Genomic DNA, 20,182 nt, shown 5'->3' with positions numbered 1-20,182 from the left:
ATGGGGAATAGCATTTCATAATTCAACAGTTAGGATCATCCTTGTTCCCAATGTTTTTTTAGCAGTTACGTGTAGCCCTCGCCTTTACATGGCCATTTGTGGTGGTCCCTCTCTCAAGAAATAACAATATTTCATTCTGTTATATTGGCGCTAGCTGTGCTATTGGATGTGTTTTGAATAAATATAATAAATAAATTACAATGTTATTATAGTGGCATACCTTGACTGAGTTTGACATTGTCAGGAAAGTATAAATAAGGATTGTGACGTGCCTCATCGATGTCTTGGAATTCTTTTGCAGATAATGAGAAGCCTCGTTTTGTCCGCTGCCCAAGGAGCCGTAAAGTACCCAATGATCCCGGAAGCAACAATGCTTCGGTCAACTTCACTGTTGAAGTTATGGACAACGTGAATGTGACAAACCTTGATTTCAATTATGAACCTAATGACGAGTTTCTGTTTGGAGTGACAACGGTGGTTTACACAGCAACAGATGCTGCCGGAAACCAACAAACTTGTACATTTGACGTTGAGGTGGAAGGTAAAGATATAATAGACTAAGATAATTGTTATCATCAAGAAAACTTCCTCCACATTTTGATTGGTCAACCCATAGCAACAAGAGTGTGATACATGTATTGTTCTATACTGCTTGGTTTTAATTCACACCCTGTTCTAATGCGCCGTTCCAACTCTGCGTAGTCCGTATTTTATTGCACACCAAGTTTGTTTGAAGATTACTTTATTTTCGTACTTGCGCTGTGGAATATAGACATTTAAGTGTGTCTGTGGCGCATATTCAACTTGGCTTTCTTGCCTGGTTCGAGGGATGCAGAACGGCTATATCTTTCCATACTCTTCTCTTGCACTTGTGAGAACTAAAAATATCCAAGTTCAGAAAATTGCTTATGAAGTTCTTACAGCATACATAGATCTGTCGTTTAAGTGTTGCAACACGCATTATTTGTTTCCCTTTGAAAAAAATGACAAATCAAACAATTATTAATATGATCAAGATGTGCAAGGTCCAATCTTTTTTATTTGTTCTGCACAACAAATGGTTCTGGCCTGTGAAGATGTCCAAGCGATTTAGTGTGGGTTTTCTTGAATTTATGCTGTGTGATTATGCAGCTAATTTCAAAGTATTTGAAGCGTTCTGAGAGTGTGCAAATGAACCTTGTATTCCAGATGTTGAAGGTCCAGTTTATGAGAACTGCCTGCCGAACGTGACGGCTACAACTGCACTAGGAAGTGATGTAGCTTCTGTGAGTTGGGTGGAGCCTACAGTGATTGATAACAGTGGAGTAATGATATCAGCTGGAAGCAACAAACGCCCAGGAGATGAATTTGGCATTGGCTCAACAACGGTGACCTACGTTGCTCTTGATGATGAGGGAAACTCAGGACGGTGTGAATTTGAGGTCATCGTCACTGGTGAGTTCGCTTTTTAATAATTACAAGGTTTTAAAAACGTTGATAAGTTCAGGCTATTTAGTTTTAAATACTTGGCAAAAACTGTATCAAATTTACACTTATTATATTATCTGTACTTTAGTAGGGTTAGGGAAATCGTCAAAATTGTTAGATTGACTATTCTGAAAGGCTAAAAAAAGTCTTCGCCACATGTAGGCCCTCGTGCTCAATAACATCGTGCTTGTACTGTTTTTGACACCGCCAAATGCCATGCCTTGAGAAAACAAAAGCTTACCCTTCTTGTGACGTGGTGACAGAAGATTTGTTTTTTGAGGAAATCATATTGATTATTCACCTGTGAACAAAATAAGGCATTGTACCAGCCATGATCACTCTTTAAATATGTCTGATTTGCTTGTCTTATAATTAAAGGAGGTAGATTTGTTTACCTCCCTGCCACCGTTTTGATACATTAGTTTTTAAAAATAGATTCAATGCAAGATGGACACAACATGAAACATCTGTCATGCCAAGATAAGCTGTGCATAACAAGAACAAAGGCCTTTGTTTAATCCATGCATTAGGTTCTGTTTTGTCTAAGCCTAAGCCTAAGCCTAAGCCAGACTAAATAGAAAGGCATGGCTCAGAAATGGTCCTAGTAATGCCATGAAGACTTCCTTTGATATTGAAACTTCTGACTGTTTTAATTTTTCAACAGATGATGAACCTCCTACGTTCCTGAACTGTTCCATGGACATTGATGTTGAGATTATGGATCCGGGCGTCAACACAACCGTTGTCAACTGGACCATCCCAGTAGCGTCTGATAACTCTAAGTCTGTTGTGGTGACTCCATTGACTGAAGAGCCTGGAGTGTTCTCTGTTGGTACAACACTCATTGTCTACAGTGCCTCAGATCCTTCAGGAAACACTGCCAACTGCTCCTTTAATGTTATCGTCCGACGTAAGTTGTCTTTAATACACCGATCCATTAAGCTCTGCCCATGGCGCATGTGCGAGCAAGAACACGTGCGCCTCTCCAATGCCATTCTGCCCAACTGTGCCGCGCGTGCCAAGCACACGTGCACACATGTCGGACCTTATAGTGTCGGACTTTGAGTTGTGCAATGGGTTGTGATTGGTCAGTACGCAATGGGGCGGAACTTAATGGATTCGTCTATTCTTTTTACTTGTTGGTTACTAAGTTGGTAAATCCGGAAGTTGTGGGTTCAAATCCCACTTTAGTGAATTTTATCTTGTTCATAAAATGTTATGTTGCCAGTCAGTTTCCCCTTGTGGTGTAGTGATACTTATTACGTCAGAGAAACTGAAATATTAATATAAAGTTAACATTCAAATTATATCTGTATATGTAAAAAACAAAAATGCCTACTTCACCAGCTGTAGACTTTGTGTCTGCTATTTTTGACATCTTTGCCTTGAGATGGTACTCTCCATCAAACTCAAAATACAAACCTGTCAAATTTTGAGGACAGTTATGAGTGGTTTAAGGAGTAGAAGACATGACGGCTGTGAGTGGTATGCATGCTAAAGAGTTACATTTAACATACACTAGTAAACTAAACCCAAACCTTGCAGCAACAACAGCCTTGTCTTCGTATAAACTTTGCAAAAGCCGTTTCCCCCTTCAAGTAATTTAACAAAAAGTTAAATTGAACATCCACTGGTAAACTGACCAAAACCTTGCAGCTACAACAGCGTTGTCTTCTTATAAACTTTACAAAAGTCGTTTCCCCTTCAAGTAAATTGTTTTTTGGGGTTGTGATTTGAATACAGCGTACGTACCAGAAGAGCTGAGGATAGTCTGTCCAGACGACGTGTCCTTTGAGACTGATGGCCCCTCGTCCAACGGCTCGACTGTGTTCTGGACTCCCCCAATGTACAATGGCACTGTAATGGAAAAGGTTGAATCCAACTATGCCAACAATAGCTACCTGGAGGTTGGACAATACTTGGTTGTATACAATGCTACTGCCCGAGATGGAAGAGTCACATCCTGTGACTTCTACGTTTCTGTTATAGGTATGAGAAAAATATTAATAATATTAATAATCTACAGTAGGCATTTATGTATAGGGTTCTTACACGAAAATAAGTACTACAGCGCTATACAATCATAATACATGTATACCAGCACTCAACAACTAACAATACAAAGTATTGAGAATCAAAATGAATAGCCTAGTAAGCAACGTAAGTTTGGAAAAAGTAACTTTTAAGTGATGTTTTGAATTCAGTAAGTGAAATAGCATGACTTATTTGAAAAGGCAGATTGTATACACCGGTACTATTTTGCAGGCATACATTTGTAAACGTTTCAGTAAGTGATTTATTATAGCGGCCCACAGATCACAAATGTTTTTTTTTATTGTCGCATTCATAGTAGGCCAAGTATAGCTATCGTGGAGTGACAAATTTCAGACTATTGTTTGAATAAATACCTAGTTAAAAGTTGAAGTTGTTATTATCGATGGATAAAAAGAATACCTGCTCTTTGAGCTACATGCTAGAAGCTCCAGATTTCATTACCTAAAGGTGGAAATGTCTTTCGGACCTCGGCAGTGAATATCATGTCCTGTTTTGGGCAGGTGCACAAAATCTTTGAAAAAGGGGGTAACACTGATTGGGTACAGTTGTCACAGGTTACGTGCGTGGTTTGTTTGTTGTAGACCAGAGGACAGGAATTAACTTTCTATGTCAAAACTTGGAGATTCGATCTCCTATAAACAAAACATATTTTTAAATTTTTTCTACCTTAAGATGTACATCCCCCAGTCATCATGGGTTGCCCAATGGACATCAATGTAACTACCGATCTTGGTGAAGACTTTGCTAACATATCATGGACAACTCCTCAAGCATTTGATAGTGTAGAGCTGGTATCACTATCAGCATCTCAAGAACCAGGAACTGAGTTCCCTGTTGGCAGTACAGTTGTGATGTATACAGCTATAGATGCTGCTAACATCACAGACAGAGACAACTGTTCCTTCAATGTTCTAGTAGTGGGTAAGTTGGCTATGAATTCACAGTAATGATTTCAACATGTTCACCCTTGCATTAACATCTCGTAGGATTTGAACTGCCTCTAGCTACCGGGCAACCTCGGTAATCAGTTGGTAAGACACTACTCTAGAATTGCAAGGGTCGTGGGTTCGAATCCCACCCGAGTAACATGCTTGTGGTTGTGTTTGCTCCCAAAGGAGTTGAGAAAGTTTGAGGAATGGTTGTAGATGCCCTATGCAAGAAGCCACTGTGAGCTAATTAAGAACTGTGTATTATTGTTACTTGCAGATGCGTTCTCCATTGTGCAAGAAGCCACTGTGAGCTAATTGAGAACTGTTTATTATTGTTATTTGTAGATGATGAGGATCCAGTATTTTCCATCTGCCCATCAAACATGAAGGAACCCAACGATCCCGGACGCTACAACGCCTCTGTCAACTTCACTGTTGAAGCTATGGACAACGTGAATGTGACAAACATTGATGCCAATTATAGACCTAATGATGAGTTTCCAGTGGGAGTGACAACAGTGGTTTACAGAGCAACAGATGCTGCCGGAAACCAACAAACTTGTACATTTGACATTGAGGTGGAAGGTAAGTAAAACATGACAAATTTCTTTCACGTTTCAGCTGAAATCCGTTTCCGACTTGCTGTTTTGTCCATTTTCAGAAGATGAAATTTATTTAGTGTTTTGTTTTGTGTTAAGCTATATGCATTAACAAAAATGTACTGTGGGTGTACCTTTGTTTCTTGATACTTGATGAAAATAAGTTACACTCCTTAAGGTTGTCCCTCTACTGCCGCTTCCCAGTCTGTATTGTAAACTTGCTGGCTATACAGCAATCAAAGGTAGAATGGCATGGTTTGAGAAAGTACAAAATTAGTTTGGCGCCCCCTACTGTCCGTCTATAGGTTCTTTATGTCTGTGATTAGCCCCATAGCTCAGGTCCTACATTTGAGATTTTTCTGCCAAACAAAATTCTTTTGAATATTAACAAAAAATATGTATATGTTAAATTCTAGTCTTTCTCCCAGATGTTTAGTGAAAATGTTAAAAAAGAAAGAAATTTTGTAGGTCTTGTAAACAATAGTTCTGGCCTGTGGAGATGTCTGTGCGACAAGACCTGTGGTTTAGTGTAGATTTTCTTGACTTTATGCTGTGTGATTATGCAGCTAATTTCAAAGTATTTGAAGCGTTCTGAGAGTGTGCAAATGAACCTTGTATTCCAGATGTTGAAGGTCCAGTTTATGAGAACTGCCTGCCGAACGTGACGGCTACAACTGCACTAGGAAGTGCTGTAGCTTCTGTGAGTTGGGCGGTGCCTACAGTGATTGATAACAGTGGAGTAATGATATCAGCAGGAAGCAGCCAACGACCAGGGGATGAATTTGGCATTGGCTCAACAACGGTGTCCTACGTGGCTGTTGATGGCGCCGGAAACTCAGGAATATGTGAATTTGAGGTCATCGTTACTGGTGAGTTTCTATTCCGTCGGGATCTCAACCAACTAATTCACAAGCATTGGCTCGTAGGGAATTGTGCGAAATACCTGAATGATATGAGCGCCCATCTTGGATCGGATAAGTATTCCAGCGTATGCACACGGACCAGTCTGTTGGGCCACGACAACATTACATTGGAATGCTCAATATATTAACGAATTCTAACTAGGATTTTTTCCCTGAAGTTCAGCACAATGCCGCAGTCTAACAGAATATTCTGGTTGCGGGCGTATGCCTACAGGAATAAGAGATGTTAAATTTTGCATCAGGGATAAAGAATATTAATTTTGGTATTTACCCATACACTGATGTGTGTTAGCATTGTATACCCAGTACTTTCCCGAGTCCTTTAAAACAAAAAAGAAGTAATATTCCTGTGATATTTGTTCACAGGACTCGGCAAAGTACTGAGTATACAGTGCTAACACACATCGGTGTATGGGTAAAAACCAAAATTAATATTCTTTATTGCCGATGCAAAATTTAACATCTCTTATATCGTTGCGGTACCGCTGCCAAAACATAGGATTCGAACTGCCTTTAGCTGCCGGGCAACCTCGGTAGTCTAGTTGGTAAGACACTGCTCTAGAATTGCAAGGGTCGTGGGTTCGAATCCTACCCGAGTAAATATGCCTGTGACATTTTTTTCACAGGATTCGGGAAAGTACCGAGTAAACAGTGCCTACAGGAATGTTTTCTTTTTTTAGAACATTTTTTTAAAAGCTTACACCTGAGAAAACCCCAAATCATTGTTGCTTGTTTCAGCTGGGCCCAATTTCATAGCTCTGCTTACCGTAAGCACGGAATCGGCGCTTACGGAAGCCGGGAATTATGTGCTTACGGCAAGCGTATTTGACGGGTTAGCGGCGAATTTGGGCTTCTGCACGTGCGTACTCCACGTTACCAGGCATTCTACGCTCACAAGGCTAGCGCAGAAATTTGGCGCTTGCACGTGAGCGGGGCATCGTGTTCGTAAGCGCAGAATTCAGCGGTAAGCAGAGCCATGAAATTGGGCACTGTAGTACTCAAAATAGGCACACATAAGATCATGATACCATCTGATAAAATGCTGGTCGGATGATGTTTTCAGTAAAAACTAGAAGTTGAAGATTAATTTAGTCTAACCCAGTATAAGTTTGAAAGGTTAAACTGTGCATTTTTATTGAAAAATTCTTGATCGGCTACAATTTCAACAGATGATGAAGACCCCATATTTACGATGTGTTCGTCGAACTTGGAGGCTATCATACCCACGCCAGGTGTTAACACCACATTCGTCAACTGGACCATCCCAGTAGCTTCTGATAACTCTAAGTCTGTTGTGGTGACTCCATTGACTGAAGAGCCTGGAGTGTTCTCTGTTGGTACAACCCTCATTGTCTACAGTGCCTCAGATCCTTCAGGAAACACGGTCAACTGCTCCTTCAGTGTCACCGTCTTCCGTAAGTAACATTGAATGGGGTACACCTCTTTTTTTGGTTGTCATAGAAAGAGGATTTGTCTAGACAAACCCATTTTCATGCTTGCATTTAAATAGAAACCTTTACCCAATTTCCTAGAGTTGCTTAGACAGTTTTCTGCTTAGCAAAAATAAGTAGGATACCAGTCACAGATTGTACATTTGGAATGATGTTTTGGCGGGTTACCTTATTCTGGTAAGCTTAATTATGTCTATAGGATTTGACGATGACTAGAGCAAGCTAGTCGAAACGTCGAGACCAAACCCAGAACTGACTCCGCGGTAGTGCAGTTAATTACGATCCTATAAGCCAAATTAGTAGCAGTCCTAGCCTATTTTATACCATCCGTCCAGGTAACAGTTAATAAGCAGGACAGTTCTGAAAAGAACTGAGAAGTCTCCCGACAAGAACAAACTCTACCTGGCAAGTAGATACACAAATGGTGTTACCGCAAACCAAATATATCTTAATTATGTCATGCTTAGCTATACTTTTGGTGCTTAAGCATTTCTATGAAATTGTGCCCTGCTGTTAGATTGTCGAGTCGCACAAATTGCATCTGCTGTAAGTGTAGGTTTTTGTCTACTTCTGTAAAGCTGTAAAGCTGGCGTTTGTGCACAACTTTACCACAAAACATTTGGTGTATTGTTTGAAGACGTTCTGTATAACACAAACGTTAAAGTCCTTGAGTCTCTACAAAATATGTCAACACCTTTTTTTTATAGTTTAAAATCTTGTAAGAAAAAATAGCTCAATGTTTTTCCTATGCACTTCTGTAAATTAATTGAGTTCGTTTTGCGCACGCGCATCAGTACCCACAGTGCAACGCGGTGTGTGTGTTTGGGACCGGGTGCGACCAGGCCAGAGGTGTAATTAGTTTAATGGGATTAGTGGCTGTTGTTTACTCGTGCTGTTTTTTACGACCGCGGCACTAGACATTGATCCTTTGATCCCTGCTTCGTTCCAACTCCTCCTATTTCTACCTCCATGCTTGAAGTGAGTTTGGCTGAGGGTGGCATCCTGTCTCCAATATTTAAGAAGTTCCGAAGACATTGGCCACCAAGAGTTTGCTAATGGGTTCAACTCCCCTTGAATTGTTTCTTTTGCCATTATACTTTGTGTCTACTCCCTGCCCCAGACATAAAAAGACGAGCTTAAGTCTAAGTGGCCTATCCTGTGCTCTGCCTGCGTGTTCCATTATTTGATCCGTGCTTTACCCTCTAAGCTGGCAGGGTGATGACGTGTCGGAACGCTTCATGCGTAGAGCAGTTTAACACATCTGATCAATCTTACCATCTAATTTGTATTTGTTTCTGCTGCATTTAATATGTATTTTTGTAATCGTATTGGATAATCTCATCTAGGTTCTTGGTTGTACATGTATTACTCCCCTAGCACTTTGTGTCCTTTGAAAAAAAATATGGTTATAATTATTATTATGGTCCATTGAATGAGTATAGCTTGAGAGTCCTCCATTGACACGTATTCTTTTGGTCATGACTTTTACACAGCCCATGAGTTGTTGGATCTGGTCATTGCCTGTCCAGCTGATATGGACTTTGACACTGACCCCTCGTCCAACAGCACCGTTGTGTTCTGGCCTCCCCCGATGTACAATGGCACGGTAATGGACCTAGTTGAATCCAACTATGCCAACAATAGTCGGCTGGAGGTTGGACAATACTTGGTGGTATACAATGCAACTGCTCAAGATGGAAGAAACACGTCCTGCGACTTCTACATTTCAGTTATAGGTAAGGGAAGAACTGTATTGACTCCTTGCACGCACATCACACACGGCAACTGTGCCTGTACGCTCACCATTTTGGTGGTCAATAGGTTTAGGTGTAAACGCCGCATCGCCTAAAATGCGCACTTCACTGAATAACGCACAGTTACATTGCCCACCAGTATGGCGGTTCCAAGATTATTCTGATGATGACCTCAGGTGAATTGGGTCAATACGCAGCTTTATCATTTATACCAAAATCTTTACTATTTTAGACAAATTACACTTTGATTATTTACATGTGGCGTTTTGATGCAAGTTCCAACTACCAAATAATTATCTACCGTTTACTTAGTTTTGAGTAGTGCATGACTTTTAGAGCAACCTTTTTACCTGGTCAGTTTATTCAGCATTCCAGATGATTCTCGTGCTTGTGTGATAACTTATATTATTGTTATTTATACTGGTTTATTGTAAAAACATCTGTTTGTCGCAGTCGAAAGACTGAATTAAAGGCAGTGGACACTATTGGTAACTGTCAAAGACTAGCCTTCACAGTTGGTGTATCTCAGCATAAGCATAAAATAACAAACCTGTGAAAATTTGAGCTCAATCGGTCATCGAACTTGCGAGATAATAATGAAAGAAAAAACACCCTTGTCACGCGAAGTTGTGTGCGTTTAGATTGTTGATTTCGAGACCTCAAGTTCTAAATCTGAGGTCTCGAAATCAAATTCGTGGATTACTACGTCTTTCTCTAAAACTATGTCACTTCAGAGGGAGCCGTTTCTCACAATGTTTTATATCATCAACCTCTCCCCATTACTCGTCACCAAGTAAGGTTTTATGCCAATAACTGTTTTGAGTAATTACCAATAGTGTCCACTGCCTTTAAAATACAGATTTACATTTTTTATATAAAATTGTTAACAAGCACAGGAGAATATTTATAGACAAGACATTAAAAATGTAAAAGCAAAAGACAAAAGATACATTATGAGAACTGAAATTTGATAAAACATAGACAATAAATTTTAACAAGCACACTTGACTAGCAAACCCAACTGAGACCAACCAAAAATCCTTATACTATTATGATTATAAATGCTTTACAGATAGGGAGAGTCCAGTCATCATGAACTGTCCCATGGATATCGGCCAGTCGACAGACCAAGGCAGGGATACAGCAATTGTTAGTTGGGGTGCAGTGTCAGCTCAAGACAACGTCGGTGTTTCGACGTTTACCTCAAACCACCAGATTAATGACAGTTTCTCCATTGGTGTAACCACTGTGCGCTATTATAGTGCTGATTTGGCTAGCAACTCCGACACCTGTGTATTCAATGTGACAGTCTATGGTTAGTTTGTCCTTCAAACCCTATAATAGTTATAAGAAAAATAATAAAACGGCCTTTATTTATAAGTATTGTTTGAAGCTTAGCATGGTGTGGGTAAATATGTTTGAAACTATAAATAAATAGTAAACTTGCAGGTACAACCTTGTGTAAACCTTCTTCGTGGGAGTGTTGGCTTTGAAATGAGTCGGTGTGGTCTCGTTGTTTTTTTTTTAAACAGTTTACTCTGCTTGTCTTCAGGATAAAGCATTTATATAGGGCATTCTGGATCACAGATCCCTCGATGCACTTTACAATTAAAAAAGGCTGTATTATGTTAAGGAGAATGGACAAGAAAGTGTAGATTCGTGGGTAGAATGTACGAGCTGAAGGCAAGGAAATTGTAGTCACGAATCTTCACTTTAAAGTCTATTCTCTGACTTAAACTGTTTCACCCAAATTTTGTACTTTGTCAAACAACATTTTGTAACAATGTATAAGCATATGATACAGTGCTTGCAACATTATGAAGCACAATGTTTTGATTACAATTTTACTAAAGTTAATATTTTTACAGGATTTTTTTTTTTTTTAAATCAAAATATAAGATGTTTTCAGTTGAGTTTTTTAAATCATGTTTTTTTTTTGAAACACTGTCGTACTATCACTTTAGTTTGTACACTCAACAGTAGGTCAGTTACAAATCCAGTTGAGTGTGGATTCATAATGAATCTACAGTTTCTTTGTTGTTTGTAACTGAAAATCATTTTTCTTTTTTTTAATCACCACCCCCACCCAAATTAAAAATATGTTGATGTGTATATATTTTTTCGCAGATAAAATTATATGGAACACCCTAGATTTCAGAGTAGGTAATTCAAAAATAAAGATAAATGTATGGAAGCAGGCTTCGTACCTGCAAGCTTTCACGCCCGCAATCTTTCTAGCTTTGCTCTCATATGTAGTTCAGGTTTTTTTTTTTAACAGCCTATCACATCCCTGCTCTTGCCACAAAATACCACTGTAGACTGTTGAGACCAAGTCCAACAAATTCCATACGTCATTATTTTATTGATCAACTTAATTGCTTGATTGTGTTTATCAGATGATGAGGATCCGATGTTCACTTTCTGCCCATCTAACATGGAGGCAAAGACTGATGCTAACGGCACCTGGGTAGCTCCTACTTGGGATTACCCAAATGCTACAGACAATTCCGGTTCGGTATCCATCACTACACACTATGCAGGAGAAATGTTCCAACTTGGAACGGTTAACACTATTACATATAATGCTACGGATGAGGCTGGCAATACTGTGTTCTGTGTCTTCAATGCGACTATTATAGGTACGGATGAAGTTGCTTTTTTATAAGGACAAACAACGATTTCAGTAACAATCCAAAACCAGTCGGGAATTGAACATCTGTCAATATTCAACACCAAAACATGTGTGGTTTTCCCTCTTAAAGCTGTTTGGTAATTTTGTTGCAACTCTACTAAGGATTTTAGTGGAGTTTATATTATGTTTACCAACGATCATCATTTTCCCCTGTGTGTACTTAGATGGCACCCCTCCAACGATATCCAACTGTCCTGGTGACCTGGCTGTACCCACCGACCAAAGCGTGTCCACTGCTCAAGTCAACTGGACTGAGCCAACAGCTGTTGATAATGGTCAATTGATCAGTTTGGACTCTGACATAGCATCAGGAAGTATCTTCAATCTTGGTTCAACTGTAGTGACTTACACAGCAGTGGATTCAGTGGGACTCGTGTCAACTTGCCAGTTTAACGTCACTGTTGCAGGTAAGACATTTGTAATCTTTGCAATTTTTTGGAATGAAAACCACATAGTTCTTCTGCATCCCATATGCAACAAAGCTACAAAGTTGAAGACCATAATGCCTACATGTATGGGACGTGGATGAAGGATAACATAACATAACATAGCTATTAAAATTTGTGAGGCGCTATTCCATCAAGATGATAGCGCACTAGAAAGAAACTAACTTGGAAAAAGGTGAGTCTTAAGGACTTTACGAAAAGCAGATAGAGTATAATGTGCACTTACCAAGAGCTCTTGTGGGTATTATTAATATGTATTCCAGCCAACTTGCAAACAAAGAAAAGAATGACACACAACAACAAAACTGTTCAGTTAAATTGTTTTTTAAAGATTCTGACCTCACAAATAGCACATTTTTTGAAAAAAAATTGAATAAAGTGTGTTTATGGTGTTTTGACCCTATGTTTTGTTTTTAGTTTACATGTACATGTACAAACATTATTGCATTACAGTAAGCACTACAAGTGTGAAACTGCATTGACTCTCACAGAATGCAGTATATGATTTCAGAGTGGGACTAGAAAATATTTCCCACAGCTGTTGACCAATAAGCAGTCATGATTTCCGAATCTGCATACCTAAGTTTTAAACTATTGCACGCAAGTTACAAATATGGCCATAAAATTGGGGTGTGAAATATATGCGCAATCATCTGATAGCTCCCTCTTGTGAATCAACTGCCTCGAGTCGTGTTTAAACGCTCCTCACGTTGATTTTATCGCATGTTTAAACATGGCCACGTGATCCCTCAACCAGTCCTGGTCGTGACACTTGTGTCCCTGAGCAAGACACTTTAACTGTAATTGCTTCTTTCTACCCAGCGGGTTACATGGGTACCTGTGAGAGCAGAGATGGTTCTTGTGATTAATTTAGCTTAGTGCGTTATATATTTGTTGCACAAGCTGTGTATACTCCCCAGGGAGCTGAGATGGTTTAAGGAATGATTTCAATGGCACAGTGACCAGAGGTACTAATGTTGGAAGCTCTTTGAGATGCCCTTCGGGTGTATATAAAGTGCTGTATAAAAAAATGATGATTATTATTATTATTATTTTTGTTATTATTTATGAATATACTTGAATCAAGTTTTTAATGTAATTTCATTCAGACAAAGAAGAGCCAGTGTCTGCCGACTGCCCAGTCAATGTCATCGGTGGCACCACTCTAGGTCAGAGCACAGGGAGTCCCTTCTGGATTGCCCCAACTTTCACTGACAATGTCGGTGTTGTCAACTCATCCTCCAACTACCAACCCATGGACAATTTACCCATCGGAACAACGACAGTGGTCTACACTGCTGTAGATGCCGCAGGCAACATTGGGAACTGTACTTTTGATGCCATGATTACGGGTATGTAAAATAAAGATGAATAGATCCTACTTGATCTCACACAATCAAATAAACTCGTCTTCCGACATCAAGTGGTTTTAAAGAGGGAAAATTTCTTTCTAGCTTGCTCTCATATGTAGTTCATTTTTTTTCTCAAACAGCCTATCACATCCCTGCTCTTGCCACAAAATACGACTGTAAACTGTGGGGACCAAGTCCAACAAATTCCATTAGTCATTAGTTTTATTGTTCATTGATCAACTTAATTGCTTGATTGTGTTTACAGATGCTGAGGATCCGATGTTCACTTTCTGCCCATCTAACATGGAGGCCAAGACTGATGCTAACGGCACCTGGGTAGCTCCTACTTGGGATTACCCAAATGCTACAGACAATTCCGGTTCAGTATCCATCACTACACACTATGCAGGAGAAATGTTCCAACTTGGAACGGTTAACGCTATTACATATAACGCTACGGATGAGGCTGGCAATACCGTGTTCTGTGTCTTCAATGCGACTATTATAGGTACGGATGAAGTTGCTTTTTTATAAGGACAAACAACGATTTCAGTAACAATCCAAAACCAGTCGGGAATTGAACATCTGTCAATATGCAACACCAAAACATGTGTGGTTTTCCTCTTAAAGCTGTTTGGCAATTTTGTTGCAACTGTACTAAGGATTTTAGTAGAGTTTATATTATGATTACCAACGATCATCATTTTCCCCTGTGTGTACTTAGATGGCACCCCTCCAACGATATCCAACTGTCCTGGTGACCTGGTTGTACCCACCGACCAAGGCGTGTCCACTGCTCAAGTCAACTGGACTGAGCCTACAGCTGTTGATAATGATCAAATGTTCAGTTTTGACTCTGACATAGCATCAGGAAGTATCTTCAATCTTGGTTCAACCGTAGTGACTTACACAGCAGTGGATTCAGTGGGACTCATGTCAACTTGCCAGTTTAACGTCACTGTTGCGGGTAAGACATTTGTAATCTTTGACATTTTTTGGAATGGAAACCACATAGTGCCTCTGCATCCCATATGCATTGAAGCTAAAGATCAGAAAGGCCTGGTCACACAGACCATGAGAAACGAGAACGTTAAAAATGCGCGCCCTCAATTGGTTGAATAAGCACGTGCGTATTCCGAGTGAAGCACTTCAACCAATAGAATGCGTTCTCTTTGCGTCGTTATCGTTATCGCTTTCGTTATCGCTGCAGTGTGACTTGGCCTTATATTGCCTACATGTATGGGACGTGGATGAAGTATAATGTCCACTTACATACCAAGAGCTCTTGTGGGTATTATTTTTGAAAAACTGAATAAATTGTGCTTATTGTTTGATAAAGGTACTAATGTTGGAAGCTCTTCGAGATGCCCTTCAGGTGCATAAAGCGCTATATAAAATAAACTATTATTTTTATTATTATTTGGATTATTATTTATGAGTGTACCTGAATCAAGTTGTTAATATAATTGCATACAGACAAAGAAGAGCCAGTGTCTGCCGACTGCCCAGTCAATGTCATCGGTGGCGCCACTCTAGGTCAGAGCACAGGGAGTCCCTTCTGGATTGCCCCAACTTTCACTGACAATGTCGGTGTTGTCAACTCATCCTCCAACTACCAACCCATGGACAATTTACCCATCGGAACGACAACAGTGGTCTACACTGCTGTAGATGCCGCAGGCAACATTGGGAACTGTACCTTTGATGCCATGATTACGGGTAAGTAAAATAAAGATGAATAGATCCCACTTGATCTCACACTATGCAAAGTTGGTCTGGTTGGACAGAGCATAAGTTGTTGGTGATCAATGTTTTGTGGTTTATGGTTTACTTAAAACCATTCAAAGATTTGGGGTCAAACGACCAAATTGCACTGTGAATTTACAATTATAAAAGACATTTACATGTAAATCACACAAAAAATAAAAAATATACAAAAACATTCTTTACAAAAGGAGAAAATTTGCCCGAGGGCATCATCGTTGATAGTTTAAAAAAAATGAGGGTGCTACAAAGTTTTTTCTTTTGGTAATAAACTGTCCACTGTAAGAAAAAATTCGAAATAAATTTGTCTTCCGACGCCAAGTGGTTTTAAAAAGGTAACATTTCTTGTTTGATTCACCCTACAGATTCTGAAGAACCAGTTTTCATAGCGTGTCCTGGTGATATGCAATTAAGCACAATGGAAAATGGTTCCTTTGTTTCCCTCACCCTGGACCTTCTGAATGCTACGGACAACTCGGGTATTGTGACGGTGACACACGATTACGATGGAGTACCTCTCGCACTTGGCTCCATCACGCTGGTCACATTTACTGCGGTGGATCCGTCTGGTAACTTGGGAATGTGCTCCTTAAATGTATCTGTTGCTGGTAAGTGATTTAAAAAAAGACTTAATCGCCAAATTTCTCAATGCTCTTTCATTATCTTCATTTAGGCTTTGTTCGTCCAGCATAAGATGTAGCCCTCCTCATGTAAATGTCATTCATTTCTATTTCTTGCTGTTCTGGTCCGTATTGTTCCTGCATATACCCCGATGGCATCACTCCATCTTCTTCTCTATCTACCTCTTTTTATTTTCCCTGTCCTTGGCTGCAATCCATAATTCTTGTTAGCAACTAAAAAACAAACATCATAAATTAAAAAAAATGACAAAGACATTAAAAATATATTTCTAAAAAGATAATAATGGCTAAATTAAGACTAAGACCAAAAAAAGGTTACTCGTTTTGCCCGTCGTGTGATCAGCGGCCAAATGGAATACGTGTTTCCATTGTTTATCATTTTTTTGTTGCTCTATGATGGGGGCTTGAAGGGTTCAATTGTACTAAGGTCTATCATCGTTAAAAAATTACCATCTTAATACCATCTTAACTGGCATCAAGCTTCTTAATAGTCTCTGAAAAGATTTTCAAAAGTGAAATTTTCTTTAATTTTCCACTCTAAGACTTAAAAGAAAACGTTGCCTTGGATCGATCGAGTTGGTCTTTGAAAAGTGTCCTGTAACCGTTTGTTATAAAGTGCATATGGGTGGAAAGATAATGTAAAAGTAGAATACAATGATCTACACAAATATGTCTTGAAGTTGCGTGGTTTTCTTTTTACCTCTTCGACTAACACGGTCGGGCATTTATGGGAGTCAAATTTTTGACTCCCATAAATTGCCGACCGTGTTAGGTCGCGACGTAAAAGGAAAACCGTGCAATTTTGAGTGATACTTGTATGGATCATTGTATTCTACTTTTAAAACATCTTTTTAACCATATGCATTTGATAACAAACGGTTCCAAACACTTTTTATAGACCCAACTCGTCCGATCCAAGGCAACGTGTTCCTTAAAGTTTAATGCTCGTTATTGCCTGACCAAAATAGTAATGTGCCCTCCTTGTTTTCAGCATTAATTGGTTACAACATCAAAAGCATTCTCATTGGTTTTTGTTTTGTTTTAGATGGCACCCCTCCAGCGATATCCAACTGTCCTGGTGACCTGGCTGTACCCACCGACCAAGGCGTGTCCACTGCTCAAGTCAACTGGACTGAGCCCACAGCTGTTGATAATGGTCAATTGATCAGTTTGGACTCTGACATAGCATCAGGAAGTACCTTCAATCTTGGTTCAACTGTAGTGACTTACACAGCAGTGGATTCAGTGGGACTCATGTCAACTTGCCAGTTTAACGTCACTGTTGCGGGTAAGAAATCTGTAGCCTTTTTTTTCATAGATTTGCTCATCCCACAGCCATTTCAGTTGCGCTGCTTTGTTTAGACATTGGCTGGAAAGTTTGATTTTGAACTCTGTCTTTTTTACTTTTGGCTTTAAGTAGTTCAGATATTGAATCATACATGTAGGTCTAAAACCATCAGGCCATGCACCTCTGTTGCCCACTTGGAATTTACCAGCCAATCGATCATACAAACCAACTTACATGTATGCCAGGCATGCAACTCTTCCGCGTTTTTAAAAAACTGATTAGCACTAAGAAAAACATTCCGCGGTTAGCGCGATCTTAAGACAATTTACAACAATGCATCGTAACGCATGGTCTGGCCTCTGCCGCGGCACGCAGTCCATTCTACTGCATGGTCAATCTAAAGCCCACAGCAAGCAATGCATACGTTTACACACTGCGTGCGGTCATTAATAGCCGTGTGTACGGTCGAAAAATCTGGAACAGTGGAACGCACCCCGTGGCGCAGGCGAGTTGTGTGCTAAACCAAGTTATTATACAGCCTTGAAATGAGTCTAAGGTCATGTCTTCGTCTGGTCCCGCTATTTTGCAATAGTATACACGTATTGTACATGTATGTATGTGTGTGTGAGTTAGTTACCAAACGTACATGTATACTGCTGTGCTGTGTGCGAGTCTCACATTGCATTGCGCTACGAAACAGTCGCATCTTCAAACGTCCGTCAAAATGACATCCAAAAGAAAAGATATTTTAGAGCGGGACAGAGTGGTACCTGGCCAAATTAAAGCCATAGGTAAAGGAGTAAAAAATACCTGGAAGTGGTTCTGGTTGGAAAAATAAGACGTACATGTAGACGGTAAACTGCTCTCCGAAACCGTCCGGAAAGTGGACAAGCCAGGAATGGCATATTGTGTGATGTGCAAGACGGCAAGCGGGAACAAGTGGCTCTCACCAAACATTGTAAGGCGGCAAAGCATCGGGAGTTGATTAAGTTGAGGAAAACTAGCTATTGTTTCCCAGGTAGTTATGAAATTTGCATAAAATTATTATTCCCCCCCCCCCACAAAAAAAAAAAAAAAAAAAGTTTTTTTTTTTTTGGGGGGGAATAATAATTTTCTGCAAATTTCATAATTACCTGGGAAACAATAGTTAGTTTTTCTCAACTTAATCAACTCCCGATGCTTTGCCACCTTAGAATTACGGTGCATACATAGGCAAGGTGTTTTTCCATGTTATTTTAGTTGTATAAAACACTTCACTTTGTCTTTGTCATACATGCTAAGATTGATCCTAAGAGCATAAAAAACCTCAACACTTTTTAGGGTACCATTGTGGGTCTCGAAAAGTTTCCTCTTTTTTTTCATCGGGCAGTTGCATGCCTGGTATGCTCACCAGAATTAGTTTACCAGCCAATCTACAATGTCGCATGTTCAATTTGTGACTGGTATCCTGCTCATTTCTGCTTATTAGCAGACCATTGTTAAGCACTAGTTTCCGCTTAAGCAACACTATGACATTGGCTCCAGTTCCTGAAGCATGTCAGTAACACTGCTAGTGCGTCTGTAGTGGTTTTTTCACGAACTTTGCAGCCCTCCTTTTTTACTTTTTCTATATATTGATTCTAATTGATCATGCTAGTGCAGTCAATCAAGACCTATACCTCAACCCAGCAATCCCATGTAATACTAGATCATTCCACCTAAACAAAAAATTAATATCAGATCATCCCAGGCAGGATAAACAATGATAAAGTCATTCTCGAACTAATTTTTCCCAAGAACCGTCATCTGGTGGAACTCACTCCCCAGCAACATCATCACCTCCCCGTCAGTTGAGGTGTGTAGGGGAGTGGTGACTGCTCACCTATAAGCAGCAACGAGTCTTTTTTACTTGCACCTTGTACAAACGCACCCCTGCTTTAAGTCCTGTCTTATGGACCCTACCGAGTATCCAAGTAGAAGTGTGTCTGTAGTGGTTTTTCAGTCTCCCTTATTTACTTTTTCTATATATTGATTACAATTGATCATGTTTTGCTTATATTCAGATCAAGAGGTCCCAGTCGTAGAGGGTTGTCCACCACGCGTGATCGGGAGCAGCAGCCCAGGCCTAGATACAGGCACAATGTTCTGGATATCACCAACAGCAAGTGACAATGTCGGCGTGACTAGCTTCGTATCCAACTACGTACCCATGGGTATATTCCCCATTGGTACTACTGTAGTAGTTTACACTGCCACGGATGCTGCAGGCAACACTGCCAACTGTTCATTTGATGCCTTAATAATGGGTAGGTAGACACTTTTTTCAGCATTTTCACAAAGAGCTACACGTCTTAAAGGCAAATGTAGTCCCACATACCTTTCAGGAAAATACTGTATGTTAAAGCGCTTTGAGCGTCACTGAGTGACGGATATGTGTGCTATACAAGAAGCCATTATTATTATTATTACTGTTATTACTATCAACCTATGCCAACATATCATCTGTGTACCACATTTTGTTTTGACGTGTGCAGATAGCGAAGCACCAGTCTTCTCCTTCTGTCCAGAGGGAATAAACTTTGCCACGGGGACCAACGGTTCCTATGCTATTCCGACATGGCCGATGCCGAACGTTACCGACAACTCGGGTGATGTGACGTTGACCAGCGATTACTCCGATGAACCTCTGGCTGTTGGCTCTACGACCCTCATCACATACACTGCACTAGACCCATCCAGTAACATGCAGACTTGCTCCTTCAATGTTAACATCACTGGTGAGTGAAAAAAAAACCATTTTATTTCCATTGTTCTTTAAAGCCATTAGACCCTTTCGGTACAG

General features: G+C 39.9%; 1 protein-coding gene across 1 annotated transcript in view; it reads left to right on the top strand.

Moving 5' to 3' along the window:
- LOC117301045 overlaps positions 1–20,182 on the top strand; it is a 69,710-nt gene that overhangs the window by 22,164 nt on the left and 27,364 nt on the right. Inside the window, exons 20-39 of the mRNA XM_033784929.1 lie at positions 302–541; positions 1,189–1,434; positions 2,132–2,377; positions 3,211–3,456; positions 4,195–4,443; positions 4,797–5,036; positions 5,674–5,919; positions 7,143–7,388; positions 8,918–9,160; positions 10,251–10,493; positions 11,575–11,817; positions 12,035–12,277; positions 13,426–13,668; positions 13,934–14,176; positions 14,393–14,635; positions 15,145–15,387; positions 15,798–16,040; positions 17,119–17,361; positions 19,404–19,646; positions 19,875–20,117. Coding sequence (XP_033640820.1) covers positions 302–541; positions 1,189–1,434; positions 2,132–2,377; positions 3,211–3,456; positions 4,195–4,443; positions 4,797–5,036; positions 5,674–5,919; positions 7,143–7,388; positions 8,918–9,160; positions 10,251–10,493; positions 11,575–11,817; positions 12,035–12,277; positions 13,426–13,668; positions 13,934–14,176; positions 14,393–14,635; positions 15,145–15,387; positions 15,798–16,040; positions 17,119–17,361; positions 19,404–19,646; positions 19,875–20,117 — 4,875 coding nt within the window. The remainder of the gene's footprint in view (positions 1–301; positions 542–1,188; positions 1,435–2,131; positions 2,378–3,210; positions 3,457–4,194; positions 4,444–4,796; positions 5,037–5,673; positions 5,920–7,142; positions 7,389–8,917; positions 9,161–10,250; positions 10,494–11,574; positions 11,818–12,034; positions 12,278–13,425; positions 13,669–13,933; positions 14,177–14,392; positions 14,636–15,144; positions 15,388–15,797; positions 16,041–17,118; positions 17,362–19,403; positions 19,647–19,874; positions 20,118–20,182) is intronic.

Source organism: Asterias rubens, chromosome 16 (genome assembly GCF_902459465.1).
Source record: "Asterias rubens chromosome 16, eAstRub1.3, whole genome shotgun sequence".
NCBI lineage: Eukaryota > Metazoa > Echinodermata > Asteroidea > Forcipulatida > Asteriidae > Asterias > Asterias rubens.
Note: the sequence above shows the minus strand (reverse complement) of the source record. Positions and strands in the feature narration are given on the sequence as shown.